The sequence below is a fragment of the Perca flavescens genome, chromosome 5 (genome assembly GCF_004354835.1).
Source record: "Perca flavescens isolate YP-PL-M2 chromosome 5, PFLA_1.0, whole genome shotgun sequence".
NCBI classification, from domain to species: Eukaryota; Metazoa; Chordata; class Actinopteri; order Perciformes; family Percidae; genus Perca; species Perca flavescens.
Window position 1 is genome coordinate 20,688,789 of NC_041335.1, and position 16,117 is coordinate 20,704,905.

Below are 16,117 nucleotides of genomic sequence, written 5' to 3' on the forward strand. Positions count from 1 at the left end.
CACGTTATCGAATGGTTACGGCTTTTCTTTCCTTTGAAGTCCTCCAGCCCCCTCAGCTCGCTTTAACGCGGCGTCGTTTGGATGCGGTTAGTTTTCTCTGCGGCTCAGCGTCTCTCCGCTCGCCCAGAATATGATTTAATGTTGGGAGGAATTTCAACAGGGTGCCAGTCTGTGACTACCCGGGAATCTCTACTTATTTTCCTCTACAGACAAGCATCACATTCTAACGTCAAGAGAATAATATCAAGGAAGAGAATAATATCAAGGAAGAGATTACAGGGAATTTCCTTGAAAACCGTACAGATGGACTAAAAAAAAAAAAAAAAAAGAAGCTTCGGTTCCTGGGATTTTAACTCTGTTCCCTCTCACTCAGAGAGCTGTGGTTTTCTCTTGTTTTGGGGAGGAAATAATTCTGGACAACATGAAAGTTATCTCGGCTGTGTTACTCGTTGCCGTTTTTTGGAGCCAGGAGTGGAAGTCGGCGCTCTCGGATTCAATCATCCACATCGGTGAGTTACTGCTGCGCTTGTTCTCCTCTAATTCGCGGCCACAATAAGGCTCTCTGTGCGTCTCTCAGGAAACTGGTTGAAGGATTTATCCTTGATATGCGCTGCGCTGTTTAAATCACAGCATTGCTGGCGATGTATTTGAGCCCTGTGGTATTTAGTGGGCTTTTTCTATTAATTTCGATTATTGCATTTACAATGTTGATACCATACTTGAAATTGGGTTCAAGCTGTATTTTTGGCACATCCACTTCTTTAGATTACTGGTGAAATAACGGTCTGTTTTGCGCCATCATGGGCATCGTTCAAATGAAGTTTTCATTTGAGTTGGGTGTATTCATTGAGCATCAATTGGATATGTAAACTAGTATCTCAGAATGGCTTTAAAGTCGTTACTTTCCTGTGATTAATACCATTACTGGCAATATAGATTGATCAAGAAAGACGGGCGTGCAACGTTGGATTTAATATATAACAGCCTACTAACGGCTGTGTGCGCACATGATGCGCGAAAAACAGGTGGTTTAGGATGGCGTGATGTTGCCCTGCATGGCAGAGGGATTACCCAGGATGGCAGCACATTTTCAACGTATAGGTTTTCATGAAGCACAATGGCATTACCTTCCATCGTGAGCTACTGCAGTGCCAGGGGAAAAAAAACGTTTTAACGTTTTTTCCGCCTTCCACCACCACTGGCTAAGTGTGGCACTGTTGTGTTGAGTGTGATTTCGACATCAGGGTGCGTATTCTTTCAGGCGATGTAGCAGCGCCTCCCGCTATAGGTGGGTAGTGAGAGAGAGGACAGAGAGATGACGCTGGAGAGCATGTCCTGCAGGATGAGATGAGGACGGGAGGTGGTGGTGGGCACACATAATCGTTGCACAGCTTGGTGGCCTCCAATGGGCGATAGACCAGAGAGCAGTGTGTTGGTGCATGAGTGAATCACTCTCTCACACACACACACACACACACACACACACAGCAGAAAGATAAGCACCTGTCCATGTTGAACTGTCTTTTGACCGCATTATGTACATGGCCAAGATCACATCCATATTTTAACAGACCCATATATCCACACTCAAACATACATGTTACACATTTTAAGCCTTAAATCTAAACCACTGCATTATGCTGCCAGGGCGGAAAGGACTGGCCTGTTCCATTTAGGCCCTGGCCAGCTGATTTACAGAGCAGGCCAATTTAGTGGCTACCTCAACACAATTGCCAAGAGCTGGATCAGTATGAGGTCTTCTCTGGGCTGTAGACCAAGCTGATACTTCATATCACATTTACAACAGTAGCATGGCCAAATGATTAAGATTTACACAGGTCAAGTACATAGTGTATTATGTAATTTGAATACCATGGAAAATGCAGGTTGAAACGTCTGGGAAACCAAACCTCTCAGATGATGTTTGTCACTTAACAGTAGTTTAACTGACTTTCCAGTTGTCATGGAGTTTTGTTTTAAGATAATCATATCGGGTTATACAGAAACTTTAGTGCAGTACAGTAGGAAGGCTGATGGGGTTAGTAAAGTCACATGTGTGCAGAAGCCTCTTCCAACATACAAGGTTGTAGGCTGTGGAGCTGGCCCTACAGGGGTGGCCGTATAATCCACTGGTTAGATCACTCTGTGAATGGAGTTTGGTCACAGCAGCAGCCACATGTTCTACATGCATGCCGCGGCTGAGCGAAGTGCGTCGCTGCGACATGTAGACCTCGGAATCTGAATTGAAAATGTTTACAAGCAAACCCATTTACCAAAATTAATGCCCATAACAGGTTCAAATATTAAAGGCTGCCTAATATTCGGTCGTTTTTTTTAAAATATTCGAATAATATTGAAATAACAAAGTTCGGAGTCAAAGCCTAATGTGTACGTTTAAATGTTGTTTTAGTTACGCAACAGAAAACCCCGATTGGACAGATAGTCTAGCTAGCTGTCTGGATTTACCCTGCAGAGATCTGAGAAAAGGTTAACAATTGTCCTCATAAATCGACCAGAGTTTAAATTGCCAACACAAAGAAAGCCCAAGGCAACGGATATCCGGCCTAAATGAGGAAAATCCGGCGGAGCAATCCTGGAAGTGGAACATCAAGGATATAGACTACCTGACTGGTGATCCTGGCTACATTAGATACATTTATTACAGACTAAGCTAGAATACTTTTTTCATATGTTTATATTAGGCTCGGCTGTAAGTCTGCAGCAGCATAATTGTAAGCAACTAATTGTGCCAATTGTGCTAAACAACAACAGTAGTAAATAGATAAAACTCTTTGATAGTATTCAGAGTTTTTATCTGTCTATACTTATATACAAAGAAAAAGGTACACATAAAGATGGATAGATATATTGAAGTGCACTGTATTAGAACAAGCAGTGGGTAACATTAAGCTGTACAGACATGGGATTTACAGAATGACCACTCTCAAATCACCCTTAAATTTGCCACATAATCCAAACAAATCCTAGATCTATGTTTGAGGAGCAAATTTAGTGACATGGATAATGAGAAACCCAGCTATTCCTCCTTGACCCTGTGCAAACCAGGCCAGTGAGTGGTTTCCAATTAGGAGAATAGACAGTGAAAGCAGGGTGTAGTTTATTGGTTGGCTGAATTTATTCCTGCTTAGTTACAACTTCATGTAAGCAGTGTGTTATGGGTAGCTTCCCCCCATAAACAAGCATATGTGCATGTAAGTGTTCGTGTGTTTGTGTGTAAGAGGGCAAGGATCAGTGTGGGCGGTTGGTTGGTGGGATTTCAGTCATTGTTTGTTCTCTTCCCCCCCCCCCCCCCACCCCCCACCCCACACACACACACTCCCTTTTTCTAATCAATAGTTCATTTCCTGGCTAGCCAAGTACTTTGAATCACAATAAAGGGTTATCACCCCAAAAGCAATACTTCTCTTTTCTCATTCTGCCTCTTTCTCACACTCCATCCCTCACTCATCCCTCATTATCCTCACTTCTTCAGCAGACCTTGGAAAAAGCAGATAAACCAGTGTAAGGATACAGTGGAAACAAGTGCAGAAATTAGTTTTGATTCGCTATCATGGTGGTATTGTTTCAAGGAAAAAGAAGCCACACTAGTATCCGCACGTCAGAATTTAGAAGAAGAGAATTTATACCCCTTAAGACAATGCTGACCTGTCAGTGTGTGCACGCATCATATTGACTTAGGAAGAAAAAAATACTATACCCGGCAGGCACATCACATTGACATGTCAAAAGTAATCCCTGTTTAATCTCTTTTTTGCTGCTAAAGATGGAATGAGAGAAAGAGAGAGACAGGCAAAGGGAGATTTACATATATCAAAGGGAGAAAAGATGGAAGTTGAAAAGTAAAAGACAGAGAAAGCAGGGGCAAGAAGGGGAGAGAAGGTGGACTTTGTGCTCTCTTTATCCACCATTTATAGCTGTCTATACTAAAAACCTGTGCCATGCTATCAGTGTTGCCTTTATTTCTGTGATATTAACAGCAGTGACCGGCAGACGTTTTCATCTTGCACTGACCAGGCATTAAATGTGATTGAGCTGCTGAGGAGCTGGCACCACTACCTCGTCCATCTCTCTTGCTCTCTCTCTTTCTAATGATCAGCATGCAGAAGGAAGGGGGGGGGGGAGTCTGCTTGCCTCTTGGCCCTCACTGCATCGTGGGCTGCATGGCAATGGGTCTCTGCTTTATGAGGGCAGTTCTTCTGGATTCTGCACGTGTGTGGTAGAGAGAGAGTGAGTGTGGAAGTATGCATGGTTGGGGTGTATTCCTGATTAGTTACACTCAGAAAGTCACTGTGATTTATGCACCCAGATTAAGTCCTGCGGTTTTTAGCCATGCAGTGTGTCAGAGTGCATCCTCTGGCTCACCATGCATCACAGGCGAGGGAATGACTCTAGTAAATGAGCCTGGTTCAAATCACGTATTGTACATTGGCACACCTTTCACTCACTCACAGTCATGCACTATTCTGATAGCAATCACTGAGAGTACATCAGAGCTGTCCTGGCTGTACTTATGAGTTTAATGCTTGTTCTGAGCCTACAGATTAATATCATTCATAGTTCACACATTTCAAATGCCTTTTAAAATCACTGTGTTGGGCTCAGTGGTCAGCCATTGGCCCAACCCTACTTCATATATGGAAATAAGTCATTTCTGAGTTTTTACCATTTTGCAAGCGTTTTTACTAAAGTCTAGCCAAGAATTTTGTTAAATTATTAATAAATAAGATCTATTCCTATCAACACATTTTTAATAGCACCTTTGAAGCACTTCTCAAGTACAGTACTTCCTTGCTGTGACAATGTAGGAATACAGAGAGTGATACTGAGTGTAGCAGAAAACCCAGAAAATCAGATTCTGGAGGGATTTGATCCAATAGACCTTGTCATCTCCGTGGTTATAGACAAATTAGACACTTAAACATTTAAGGCTTCATGCCCTGCAGTAAGCATGACAGTGGTGCATATACAGTGTGCATGTGGACATCAAACTAATTACTGAGGTCTACTGAGATCTGTTGTTCAGCATACACATTTTGACCCACAACTTCTATGGAAACCCAAATGACATCTCCTGACATTAGATGACATTTTGTTGTTGTTTTGATGTTATTTAGAGTAGACATTTTTTAATGGTTTCCCTCTGATGTATTTACAGTTTGTCTGTCAACACACAATTGAAATATGTACTGTATATATAATATGAATAGAAATATGTTCGACAGTCATATAGTGCTTTCATTGTTTTGTGAAACATTTTATTCTTTGTAGTTAAATTCTCAGTGTCCTGTTGTGGACAAAGTAAGCTACTGTCTGGGAGACCTGTGTCATTTAGTTGAAAGGGACAGAGAGAAAACAAGTTGTGTTATCCTTTGGACACCCAATTCAGTCAAGGTGATGAGGAAGGGAATGAGGGATGGTTAGAGAGATTATTGGATCTTTACTGCGTGTGTGTGTGTGTGGGGGGGCTCTGTCACTTAACAGTGGTAAGGGGAAAAAAGGATTTGAAGAGTTGAAAGACAATAATAATAATTTATACTTTATTAATCCCGCAAGGGAAATTACAATGTTTTTACTCTTTTGTTATTCTTATACACATTACACACATGCTCAGTACCTATACATGCACTAATGGAGAGATGTCAGAGTGATCAGTTGGGGGTTCAGTGCCTTGCTCAAGAGCACATTACCAGTGCTCAGGAGGTGAACTGGCACCTCTCCAGCTACTATTCCACCACCATACGTATGGGGACTTGAACCAGCAACCCTCCAGTTCCACTCCCTACTGACTGAGCTATTGCCACCCCCAAAGCTTTTGCCACCTCAGCTGTTGCCAATGAGAGGTTTCCATTATTTGTGGTGTGAGGAAATAAGGGTGAGAAAGACAGAGAGGGAGATTTGTCCTGGCATAGCCTGGTTTTTCTTTCACTTTGGTGCTATTCCGGTCTTTTCCATGGAGAAGGATTTCTAAACATCTCAGTGTGTGTGAATGGCTGTTCCTGCCTGGTTTTGTCTACGAGTTTCACAGCTGTCAACACTCCGCTTCCTCTTCTGAACTATCAACTTTTGTTTGTGCGTGCACGCGTATTATAATCTGCAGTTATGCACCGCTTCAGAAGGGTGGTGGCTAGGCGGTGTGTATTAAATGCTTCACATCTTTTGAGTTATGGATCTATGAGTGTTGACAGATGTGCTGGCCCATGCTATCTTTGAATGGGAAGATTTAGCACCTCAGGTTTCTGTGTGCCTAAACACTGGCATTTTGTTTGTGTGTGTGTGCGCATGTGTGTGAATATGATTCACAAAGGTGCAAACCGTATCTCTTGTTTGTGGTTTGTGTGATATTTGACACTGTTGTGCATCCTCTTGGGAAGGAAAGAGACAGGCAGAAGCTCTGACGTCTGTACCTGGTCACTGAGGCAGAACCCTTAACCAGGCCACAGAGACGGATAGAAATAGGGGATGTGTGTGTGTTTCTGAGGGTGAGATGGACTGACAGGAAGCTGTGAGAAGTATGATTGCTTGTCTGAGGTTGACTGCAGATGCAGGTGAGGACAGACAGCCCTGCCCCGCCGAAGGTGCTTCATCTCACTGCAGCAGTCAGTGATGCAGGTGGAACAGACCAGGGGTCTCATTTATAAACGTGGCGTACGCACAAAACGGGGCTGAAAATGTGCATACGCCACTTCTCACGCAAAGGTTCCATCCATCCATCCATCCATCCATTCGTCCGCTTATCCGGTGTCGGGTCGCGGGGGGAGCAGCTCCAGCAGGGGACCCCAAACTTCCCTTTCCCGAGCAACATTAACCAGCTCCGACTGGGGATCCGGCGTTCCCAGGCCAGGTTGGAGATATAATCCCTCCACCTAGTCCTGGGTCTTCCCCGAGGCCTCTTCCAAGTGGGAGTGCCTGGAACACCTCCCTAGGGAGGCGCCCAGGGGGCATCCTTACCAGATGCCCGAACCACCTCAACTGGCTCCTTTCGACGCAAAGGAGCAGCGGCTCTACTCCGAGCTCCTCACGGATGAGTGAGCTTCTCACCCTATCTCTAAGGGAGACGCCAGCCACCCTCCTGAGGAAACCCATTTCAGCCGCTTGTACCCTTCTCACGCAAAGGTTGTGATTTATAAAAAACAAACTTGACGGGAGAATGTGCGGTCCTCCACGCAAACTCTGACCCATGCATACGCACATTTTGGAGACAGTGGGAATTGGTGATGGTGAGGTGGTGAACTGAAGTCAGACTGCAGAAAGTACACTCACCTAAAGGATTATTAGGAACACCATACGAATACGGTCTATCAATATGGACCAAACATTTCTAAAGAATGCTTCCAGCACCTTGTTGAATCAATGACACAAAGAATTAAGGCAGTTCTGAAGGCGAAAGGGATCCCCCACACCACTACACCACCAACACCACCAGCCTGCCCAGTGGTAACAAGGCATGACGGATCCATGTTCTCATTCTGTTTACACCAAATTCTGACTCTACCATCTGAATATCTCAACAGAAATCGAGACTCATCAGACCAGGCAACATTTTTTGCAGTTTTCAACTGTCCAATTTTGGTGTGCTCTTGCAAATTGTAGCCTCATTTTCCTATTTTTAGTGGAGATGGGTGGTACCCGGTGGGGTCTTCTGCTGGTGTAGCCCATCCGCCTCAAGGTTGTTCGTGATGTGACTTCAAAAATGCTTTGCTGCATACCTCGGTTGTAACGAGTGGTTACCTATTTGAGTCAAAGTTGATCTTCTATCAGCTTGAATCACTCGGCCCATTCTCCTCTGCCCTCTGACCTAGCACCAACAAGGCATTTTCGCCCCCCCAGGACTGCAGCATACAGGATGTTTTTCCTTTTTCAGACCATACTTTGTAAACCCTAGAAATGGTTTTGAGTGAAAATCCCAGTAACTGAGCAGATTGTGAAATACTCAGACCAGACCATCTGGCACCAACAACCATGCCATGCTCAAAGTTTCTTAGATCACCTTTCTTTCCCATTCTGACATTCAGTTTGGAATTCAGGAGATTGTCTAGACCAGGACCACACCCCTAAATGCATTGACGCAGTTGCCATGTGATTGGTTGATTAGATAATTTCATTAACGTGAAATTTAACAGGTGTTCCCAATAATCCTTTAGGTGAGTGTAAATGTGGGAATAACGATTACTTGTAATATGTTCAAGTATTGATGCCTCATGCACATTTTTTCACTCCATATTATCCACATTACCATGAAGATTAAATCCAGCAGTGCTATTTGCGCTTGTACGGAGTACTGAGATACTTGTTCCATAAACACCTTGTAAAATTCAACTCAAATCTTTAATAAAAATTTGTTATTAATGTTTAATCTGCGCTGTCTCACAGTCCCATTGTCTGCTACGGATTGCATTAGGGGGAGATTGCCCGACTGCATGGAATACAGGATAGCATTAAATACCCTAGCATTAGATAACTGCAGAACACAGTGTAAATAACTAAATATCTGTCTTTTAATACTGTGCATATATCATCAAATGTCAAAGTCTGGAAATACAGCTTTACACTAATGTCCTCATTATCGGTCCTAACTTTAATACTGTTCATAACAAAACCTGCATGAAGAAAAGTCTGTTTGCCTATTTGACTTTAGTCTTCAAATTGTATCTCTGGGTTGGAGATACCACTAGTTGATGCTGTGATTTTGGCAAGTTGTTAACAATCACAATATGTTGTAAACGTATAAATACTGCGGTGAACCTGTGTGTAATGCTGCATGTTGGCACTGCAGGAGGACTAACCCCCAATGGAAGAATCAGGAGAGAAAGAGACTTCAGGGACCATGACGATGACTGGCTAATATGCCGATTTAAATTCCCTAAAGCTGTGCTCTTGGGTCTATGTACTGAATTGGGTCCAGTAGAGAGGGCAACGCGCCGGAACCGTGCCATCCCGGTCCATCCCGGTCCAAATACAGGTCCTTTTCCGTTTCCAGTGGTAAATGTCAGACAGCTAAGTGTTTCATATAAATATTATATATAATATTCAACTTTATCACTAAGGCTTGTTTGGATAACATACAATATATAGTTCTGATAAATCTTATCATATAGGTCTGGTATATCGAAGCGGTCCCCGAGTGCCGTTATGCCTGCTGTTTTGGAAGGTATTATTAATATAGCTAGTCTATACATCAGGTTTCCCTACACTGTGCGAGAACAGGCTGAATTTATAATTCAATTTGCAGCAATTCACAAGCTTCTGAGAAGTTTTTTGCTTTTTCCCCGCCAGTCGTCATGATTTGGCATGATTCAGCATGATTCGGCATGACGTTAGAACAACTGCCAGGGCCATTAACATACTGATCAGTGTTCATGAGGTGCTTTGCATTAACTATTTATGGTTTAAAAATGGGCGTGTACAAGGCGGGATAAGAGGCTGATTCACGTACGCACACTTGTAGGTAGTCTGTGATTTATAAAGGCAACATTGCTTGTAGATGTGCGCCATATTTGGCTTTTGGGCGTACGTACACTTTTAGTAAGGATCCTACGCACAGTTTTATAAATGAGACCCCAGATGGCCTGGGAAGGACTTGGACAACATAGGACCTTGTTCCCGGATGATTGTATTGTGCATTTGTGTTTATCCGGTCACCACACGCAGAGTCACACGCGCAGAGTCACACACGCTTAATGTCATCTGAAGACAAAAACCTTTGGTGTTCACCAGAAAGAGTGTCTGCATGCTTTTTGTGGAGATTGACTTAAACGGCTTCTGTGAGCAGGAGCATGCATATAGGTCACACTCACTCACTCACTCACTCACTCACTCACTCACTCACTCTGTCTCTTTGGCTAAGATTCTGTTTTAAATGAAGACATTTTCAAATTGTTTGGTTAATGTTTTGTTTGAGGACAGAAATGCTAGCTGGTTATAGAGGCCATGCAGTGGCTGGAAGTTTTCTCTTCTTACAACATACAACAGTAGCCACCAGAGCACTAGAGGCCTCTTTTAGGACACTGGTTTCCTGAGGTTTCTGGGTAATGTAACTGATAAAACCCATAATGAATCAATAAATGCCTCCCATATGTTCCAGACTTGGTGAATTTTGCAGCTGCTTAAAATATACTATGGTTGCATACTATATGAGACATACATGCATGGTGATCTGTATTTAAGATTATTTCAAAACTACGCACAGCTCTCTAGCTAATCCTACTGCCTCAAACTGATTACACTATTTGGCAATCATGATTTAGAGCTGAGCAAAATACAAATATGTTGAACAAACATTGAAGAATACAGTTTGTATGCAGTGAGTCTCATTCTGGAAGAATGCTCAGTGTGTATAAGATCTATGTAATCTTAAATGTAAAAAAAAAGTAGAATTTTCTTGGAAAGGAGTAAGGACTAGCATGACTGTCCATTTTATGCGTTTTTGCGTGTGTACATTGCAATGGCATGTACATTGCAATGGCATGTACTGTATGTACATTAGGGGTGCGACGAGACGCTCCACCCATGAGACAAGACAAGATATTAACACTATTTTAAAGAAAACTTAAATGATGAAATATGACTGGAAAAATAGAAATGTATTCAATTGAAAGTCACAAAATGAAAAATTGTGCACTGTGAAAGGTTTTGCCACAAACGCAAATGACTTCTGTCCTCTATAACAGACCTCTTCAGACCTAATAACTCTCTCCTCCCAAACACGTGCCTACAACCTATTAATCAAGAAAGTATTAATTTCTTACACTGTAACTTTTATTCTTGTATTTGTATCTTATTCTGTTATAGCATGTTTATTTTCATGACCGTTTTTAATTGCTCTTTAATGTTTTATTTAAAGCACTTTAAATTGCCTGGGTCCTAAAAGGTGCTATAGAAATAAAGTTGCGTTGCCCTACAACCTCAGTCTGTCACCAGAGCATATGAACGCTTTTGTCTTGTGTCAGTCAGTCACCAGGGCATAGAGAATACTGTGGTGCCTGTCGGTCTCGGAAGTGTAACATTAACTGCACGGCAATCTTGCCATTATAGTATATTGGCAGCGAATGCTGTCTGCGTGAAGTTTTGAAAACTGTAACCACACTTCTGTCTGCTTTACCGGCATTGCCGTGACTCTCTGTGACTTGAACAAACTGGAGAGGCAACGTAAAACTTTCGCTCTGTCTGCACCACACCTCCTGCGTGTGTATACTGTACATGTGAGTGTCAGAGACGAGCCCCGCTCTCTGTGGAACATGGAGAGAGGATAGAGAAGGCCACGCGCGCTCAGGTACCAAAATTTGGCACAGATTGATTTAACGTGAGTTGTTCCTTGGCAGTACCGATGGAATTCTGAACTTGTGTACTGATATCGCGAGACAACTTTTAACCTCGACCATCAACGTTTTAATATCATGAGATCTCGTGGGATGTAATCTCGTCACACCTCTATTGCACATTTATTTTTGTCAATTAATTAATTTTGTATTTGTCACATGACATTGTATGCAGGGCTTGCCTTTCTCACCACAGAGTCAATATGTGGGTGTAAGTGTCCTTGTATGGTGTTTGTTCATTCTGTACTTATTACATTCTTGCTGTAAAGTGAATATTTACAGCCATCTTTTTCATGGTCTTTTGTTCGACACAAATGCTGTTTTAGTCTTCTAGCAATCTGAGCTGTCTCGCTAGGGCAGAGGGTGCCCTGAATGAGCATACCATTTATTTTTCTGTATATACTGTATTTGCGTGAGCATTTCAGGCGTGCAAGTGTGAACATGTTCATGCATTAAGCAGCGTGCATACTGCCTTCAATTGCATGCATCTTGGAGTGCTCCTTTGTGAGCACGTCTGAACCACATTCTTGGTTTAAAGGCACATGACAGCGTGGGTGAGTGTGCATATTTATGTGTATATAATGCAAATTTGCATGTATGTATGTGTGTATATGAGTGATTTGCTGGCAGTGCCTCTCTGTCCTCTGAATTATTTCCTCTACAACCAATCATGGGGAGGCTGCTATTCACAGCACTATAAAACACAAAGCATGGCATTGGCACGTTTGTTTCACAATGTGTGTACACACACACACACACACACACACACACACACACACACACTAAAGCAGGTGTGCATGTGCACACAAGAAAATCTGCACACTGACACACATATGACACTTTTAAATCCAAGGAACATTCCCTTTTATAGTCTTGCCTTGCTTGATTCAATGTTAAATGATTCATTGAACAGTACAGCATGGAGATGGTTGGCTGTGAGCTGCGTTGTATTACAGCCTCTCAAGTACGAGAATGCATGTCCCTTGATGCCATGGTTTTGAATCCCCCCTCACCCACCCTCTCACGTTAACGTTGTTAACCCTTTTAAACTGTAAAATTTGTCTACAAGTAAGCTATAGGGGTAAGCAACACTACCACTTGACAAGATGTAAATTAATTGACCAATATACCGAAGGCTGCTGAGAAGTTGTGCACATACGTAATAACACAACACATTTGTTATAACACTCAACCCCTGTGTCTCAACCTGTGAAAGCTTCACTGGCTTCATTTATCACAGCAGAACTCGTACATCTTTACTGTGCAGGGCTGAAGTAATAACAGATTTCCAATCTCTAATGATATCACACCTTCGCTGCTAACACTCACACGGCCCCCTCTTCATGTATATCAGAAAGAAGTTGGGTGGTTCATCTACAAAGGGTGGAAAACAAATAAGTTCTTAGATGCATTTAAAAAATCTAACATTGATGCACAAAACTATTTTTAAAATGGTCCTTTACAAATAAATTATTTTGTTTTTGGTTAGCAACCGTACAGAAGAGTAGTGACAGGGTTAAAAGAAAAGGAACACATTTTGCGGGCATTTGTTTTTCTTCTAGGGCGTTAGTGGGACATGTGTAACATAAAACTAGCAATTGCAGACATGCAAAATTATAAACTAATCATAATCTACTTGCTATGTGGAGGACTACAAATACACACAATCAGAGCAAAATTATATCTTAGTTTAAATAGATGACTACTAAGTTTAAATGGTAACACTTTATAATAATGGTACATGAATTATCATGAATTCATGCATGCAATGTACAAGAATTCATAGCATCTCATGCATGACTTAATGCAGGAAAACTATGTTAATGAATGACTCGATTAAGGTATTTCAATCATGTTTTCTGATTTATTAATGTTCATGTCTTCTTCATAGGTAAATCTGTAGTTAAAGTGACAGGCTAAATAAATTGAATTGTAGTGTTGTAATCATGATTCACTAAACATTACTTCCTCATAACTTCATGTTTGTGGCCCTTCAAATAAAGTGCTGACCTGGTCTATCCTTAAAATTGATTAATAAGTAATGATTTATCAATGTTAAAAATGGACCAGGTTAGCACTTTATTTGAAGAGCCACAGATGTGATGAAGAAATTAAGAAGTCATGTTTAGTTAATCATGATTACAACACTACAATTCTTCAGAATTGATGTACACTGCTATAACTGTTTATTATTAAGTGTTACCGTTTAAGTTCAAAATCTCAGCTGTATTGCACTGCTCTGGCTAATCTTTACTTGCTTTGGTGAGCTTTACGTGTTCTGTGGTCACATTTGGTATTGTAAATCCGTGGTGCGTGTATGTGTGTACATGTGCTCTTGCACCTGTTGAATATTGGTAATTTGATTTCTTATCACAATACCAAGTGAATTTCCACAGTACTTGTCTGTGGCTGCTGTCGGTCAAATCTTCTTTCCCTGTGTGATTTTATTGTACTCTTCTGCTGCATTTTCTTCTTAACTGTTCTTGCTTTCTTTCTCACTCTTTCTGAGTCTCACTTCCACTGTCTCATTCATTCTCTTTCATACTTCTCCCCTCAGCTTTTCTAATCCATTTTCACTTTTATTAGCTCCCCCTTTTTCCTCTGCCTCAGTCTTTGGCTTTACTTTTATTCCCCGAAATGTGATGTTCTTTCTCAGTATCTATCTCTACTGGTCTCCACCTCTCTCTTGATGTTTGATATGCAGTCAGTGAGTACAGAAAAAGGCATTGGAACTAAGAGGTGTTAAACACTTAACTAATCACTGTCGTGGAATCGTAATGAGCTGTCTGTTTGTTTGTTTGTCGGTCTGTCTGACACACTTGGCAACACATCACAAAGCTGCCTGCACGTGCCCATCTGAATAGTAGCTTTTAATCTAGTGTTCCTTTAGGGTCTGAAAAAGAACATCAACAAATTGAGTGGGAGAGATCACTAAGAGCAGGCATTTGCATATGGCGTCAATTTTGGGGTTTTGAAAATGTTCTCCTTGGTGTGCAGATAAGAGCAACTGACCACTTTTGTTCTTGCCCATATTAATAATTAAAGGCTACCACTGCTTTTCATGCCTACAATATTTGATTACTGTGGTTAGGTAGTTATGTTAACCTGAATGAATAAGCCAAACTAGTGGTCCAAAACTTCACTGACATAATATAATGCGTTACAAATGCATTACAAAGTCAATGTAGTGCACCCTTTCTTTATTTATGTCAGAGTTTTGTCCCCCACATCCAATTTATAAAAGCTCAGCATGTAAACTCCTGGTGAATGGCCTATATGTTGCTCTACATGCTTATTACAGTCAAACTACATCTATGTACATCCATGCACATCAGCACACAGTAGATTACAACATCACAGATCCTGAGGCAACCATCTGTACTGTGAAATAACTCATGCAGACACTGCATGCAGTGCAAACATTTGGTAATAATAAATATGTTAGACAGTGACAGTAGGGGGTTAGCTGTGGTGGCCATTCAAACAGCACTACGTGATAAGAATGTGATATAGGTTGAACTGTTATACTGCAGGCCCCATTGTAGTTACAGTATATGCTTGTTTTGCACTGTCCATGTTTGTATAGTGGCATGTCTCAAGTGTAATTTACAGGTAATCATTTTAAAAATACAAAGTAACGCAGACATTAGCATCAACAGTATTTTACGAGGCATTTCCTACTTTCCATATTCAGGACATGGTATTCTGAGTGCACATGTAGCTTTTGTGTGTAGCTCCTATTAAATCCACAAGTGCTCTCAGCTGCCCCCAATATGACATAATTCACAGCATTATAATAGCTTACAAGTTTGTATCCTCAAGCAGGTCGAATAAAAACCTCATTGTTATTTACAGCAATGAATTCCATTGGGACTGGTAGCAAGGATTTGTTGTGCTGATTACGGTTACTGTAGTAGTTGCAGCATCCAGATTAAAGGGCTTGGATCTTAGATACTGTAGGTAGGTTCTGGGAAAGGTTTTGTTTTTTGATATGTGATGTGCCTTGACCCTTACCAAACTGTGTCTGTGCCTGTGTTCTAGACGTAGTTTTAATGCATTGCTGTGAGTTCTCATCATTACGGTGTTTTCCACCTCAGACTATGTCTTGTTCTTTACATTTCTATCATTGATATTACTCAAACTAGAACAGTTATTTTAAACATTATGCTCAATGTATCCTGTGGGTTTAAATATCTTGGAATTCATATTTAGACCATCTGACAGTAAAACCTAGTGACATTATTTTAAAACCAACATGATGTGGCAGCATGCATTCTGTGGGTCTTTAATCAATAAATAATTGTATGCATTTTATATGCTACAGTTTTTTGTATGACATTGTTCTGTATCCAAAAAATGTTTCTGTATCACACAGAAGGGTTTCCCTCATGTTTTTAAACCAGAAACCCCTAAATAAATGTCTTACCTCAGAGGACACACTTGAGCACAAGCAGTACTTCTTGCACAATGGAATCTGTTATTGAGACAAACTTCATTAGAACCTCTGGCTGAGGACAGCCCTCTGCTTTTCACTTGTTCCAGTTTCACTGTCTCTCCTCTGCACCCCCCTCCTGCCCACATGTGCACTTTCTTTTCTCCAGGCTCTTTATCCGTCTGCTGACCTACAATCAAAGGACAATTCACATCTGTTTTTCCTCTTTATCTAGCTTTTATTCTGCTCCTCTTTTCCTCATTCTTTTTGGGGTTATTTTTCTGTAATATCTGAAGCACCGTCTACCTATTACCAGCTTCATAAATGCGTAGTATTGGAAACTCGGACA

General features: G+C 41.4%; 1 protein-coding gene across 1 annotated transcript in view; it reads left to right on the plus strand.

The window, feature by feature from the left end:
- The first annotated feature begins 354 nt into the window (after window positions 1–354).
- Window positions 355–16,117, plus strand: part of LOC114555093 (glutamate receptor ionotropic, delta-2) — a 185,004-nt gene continuing 169,241 nt past the window's right edge. Inside the window, exon 1 of the mRNA XM_028577199.1 lies at window positions 355–509. Within this exon, the coding sequence (XP_028433000.1) occupies window positions 422–509 (88 nt within the window). The 5' untranslated portion in view covers window positions 355–421. The remainder of the gene's footprint in view (window positions 510–16,117) is intronic.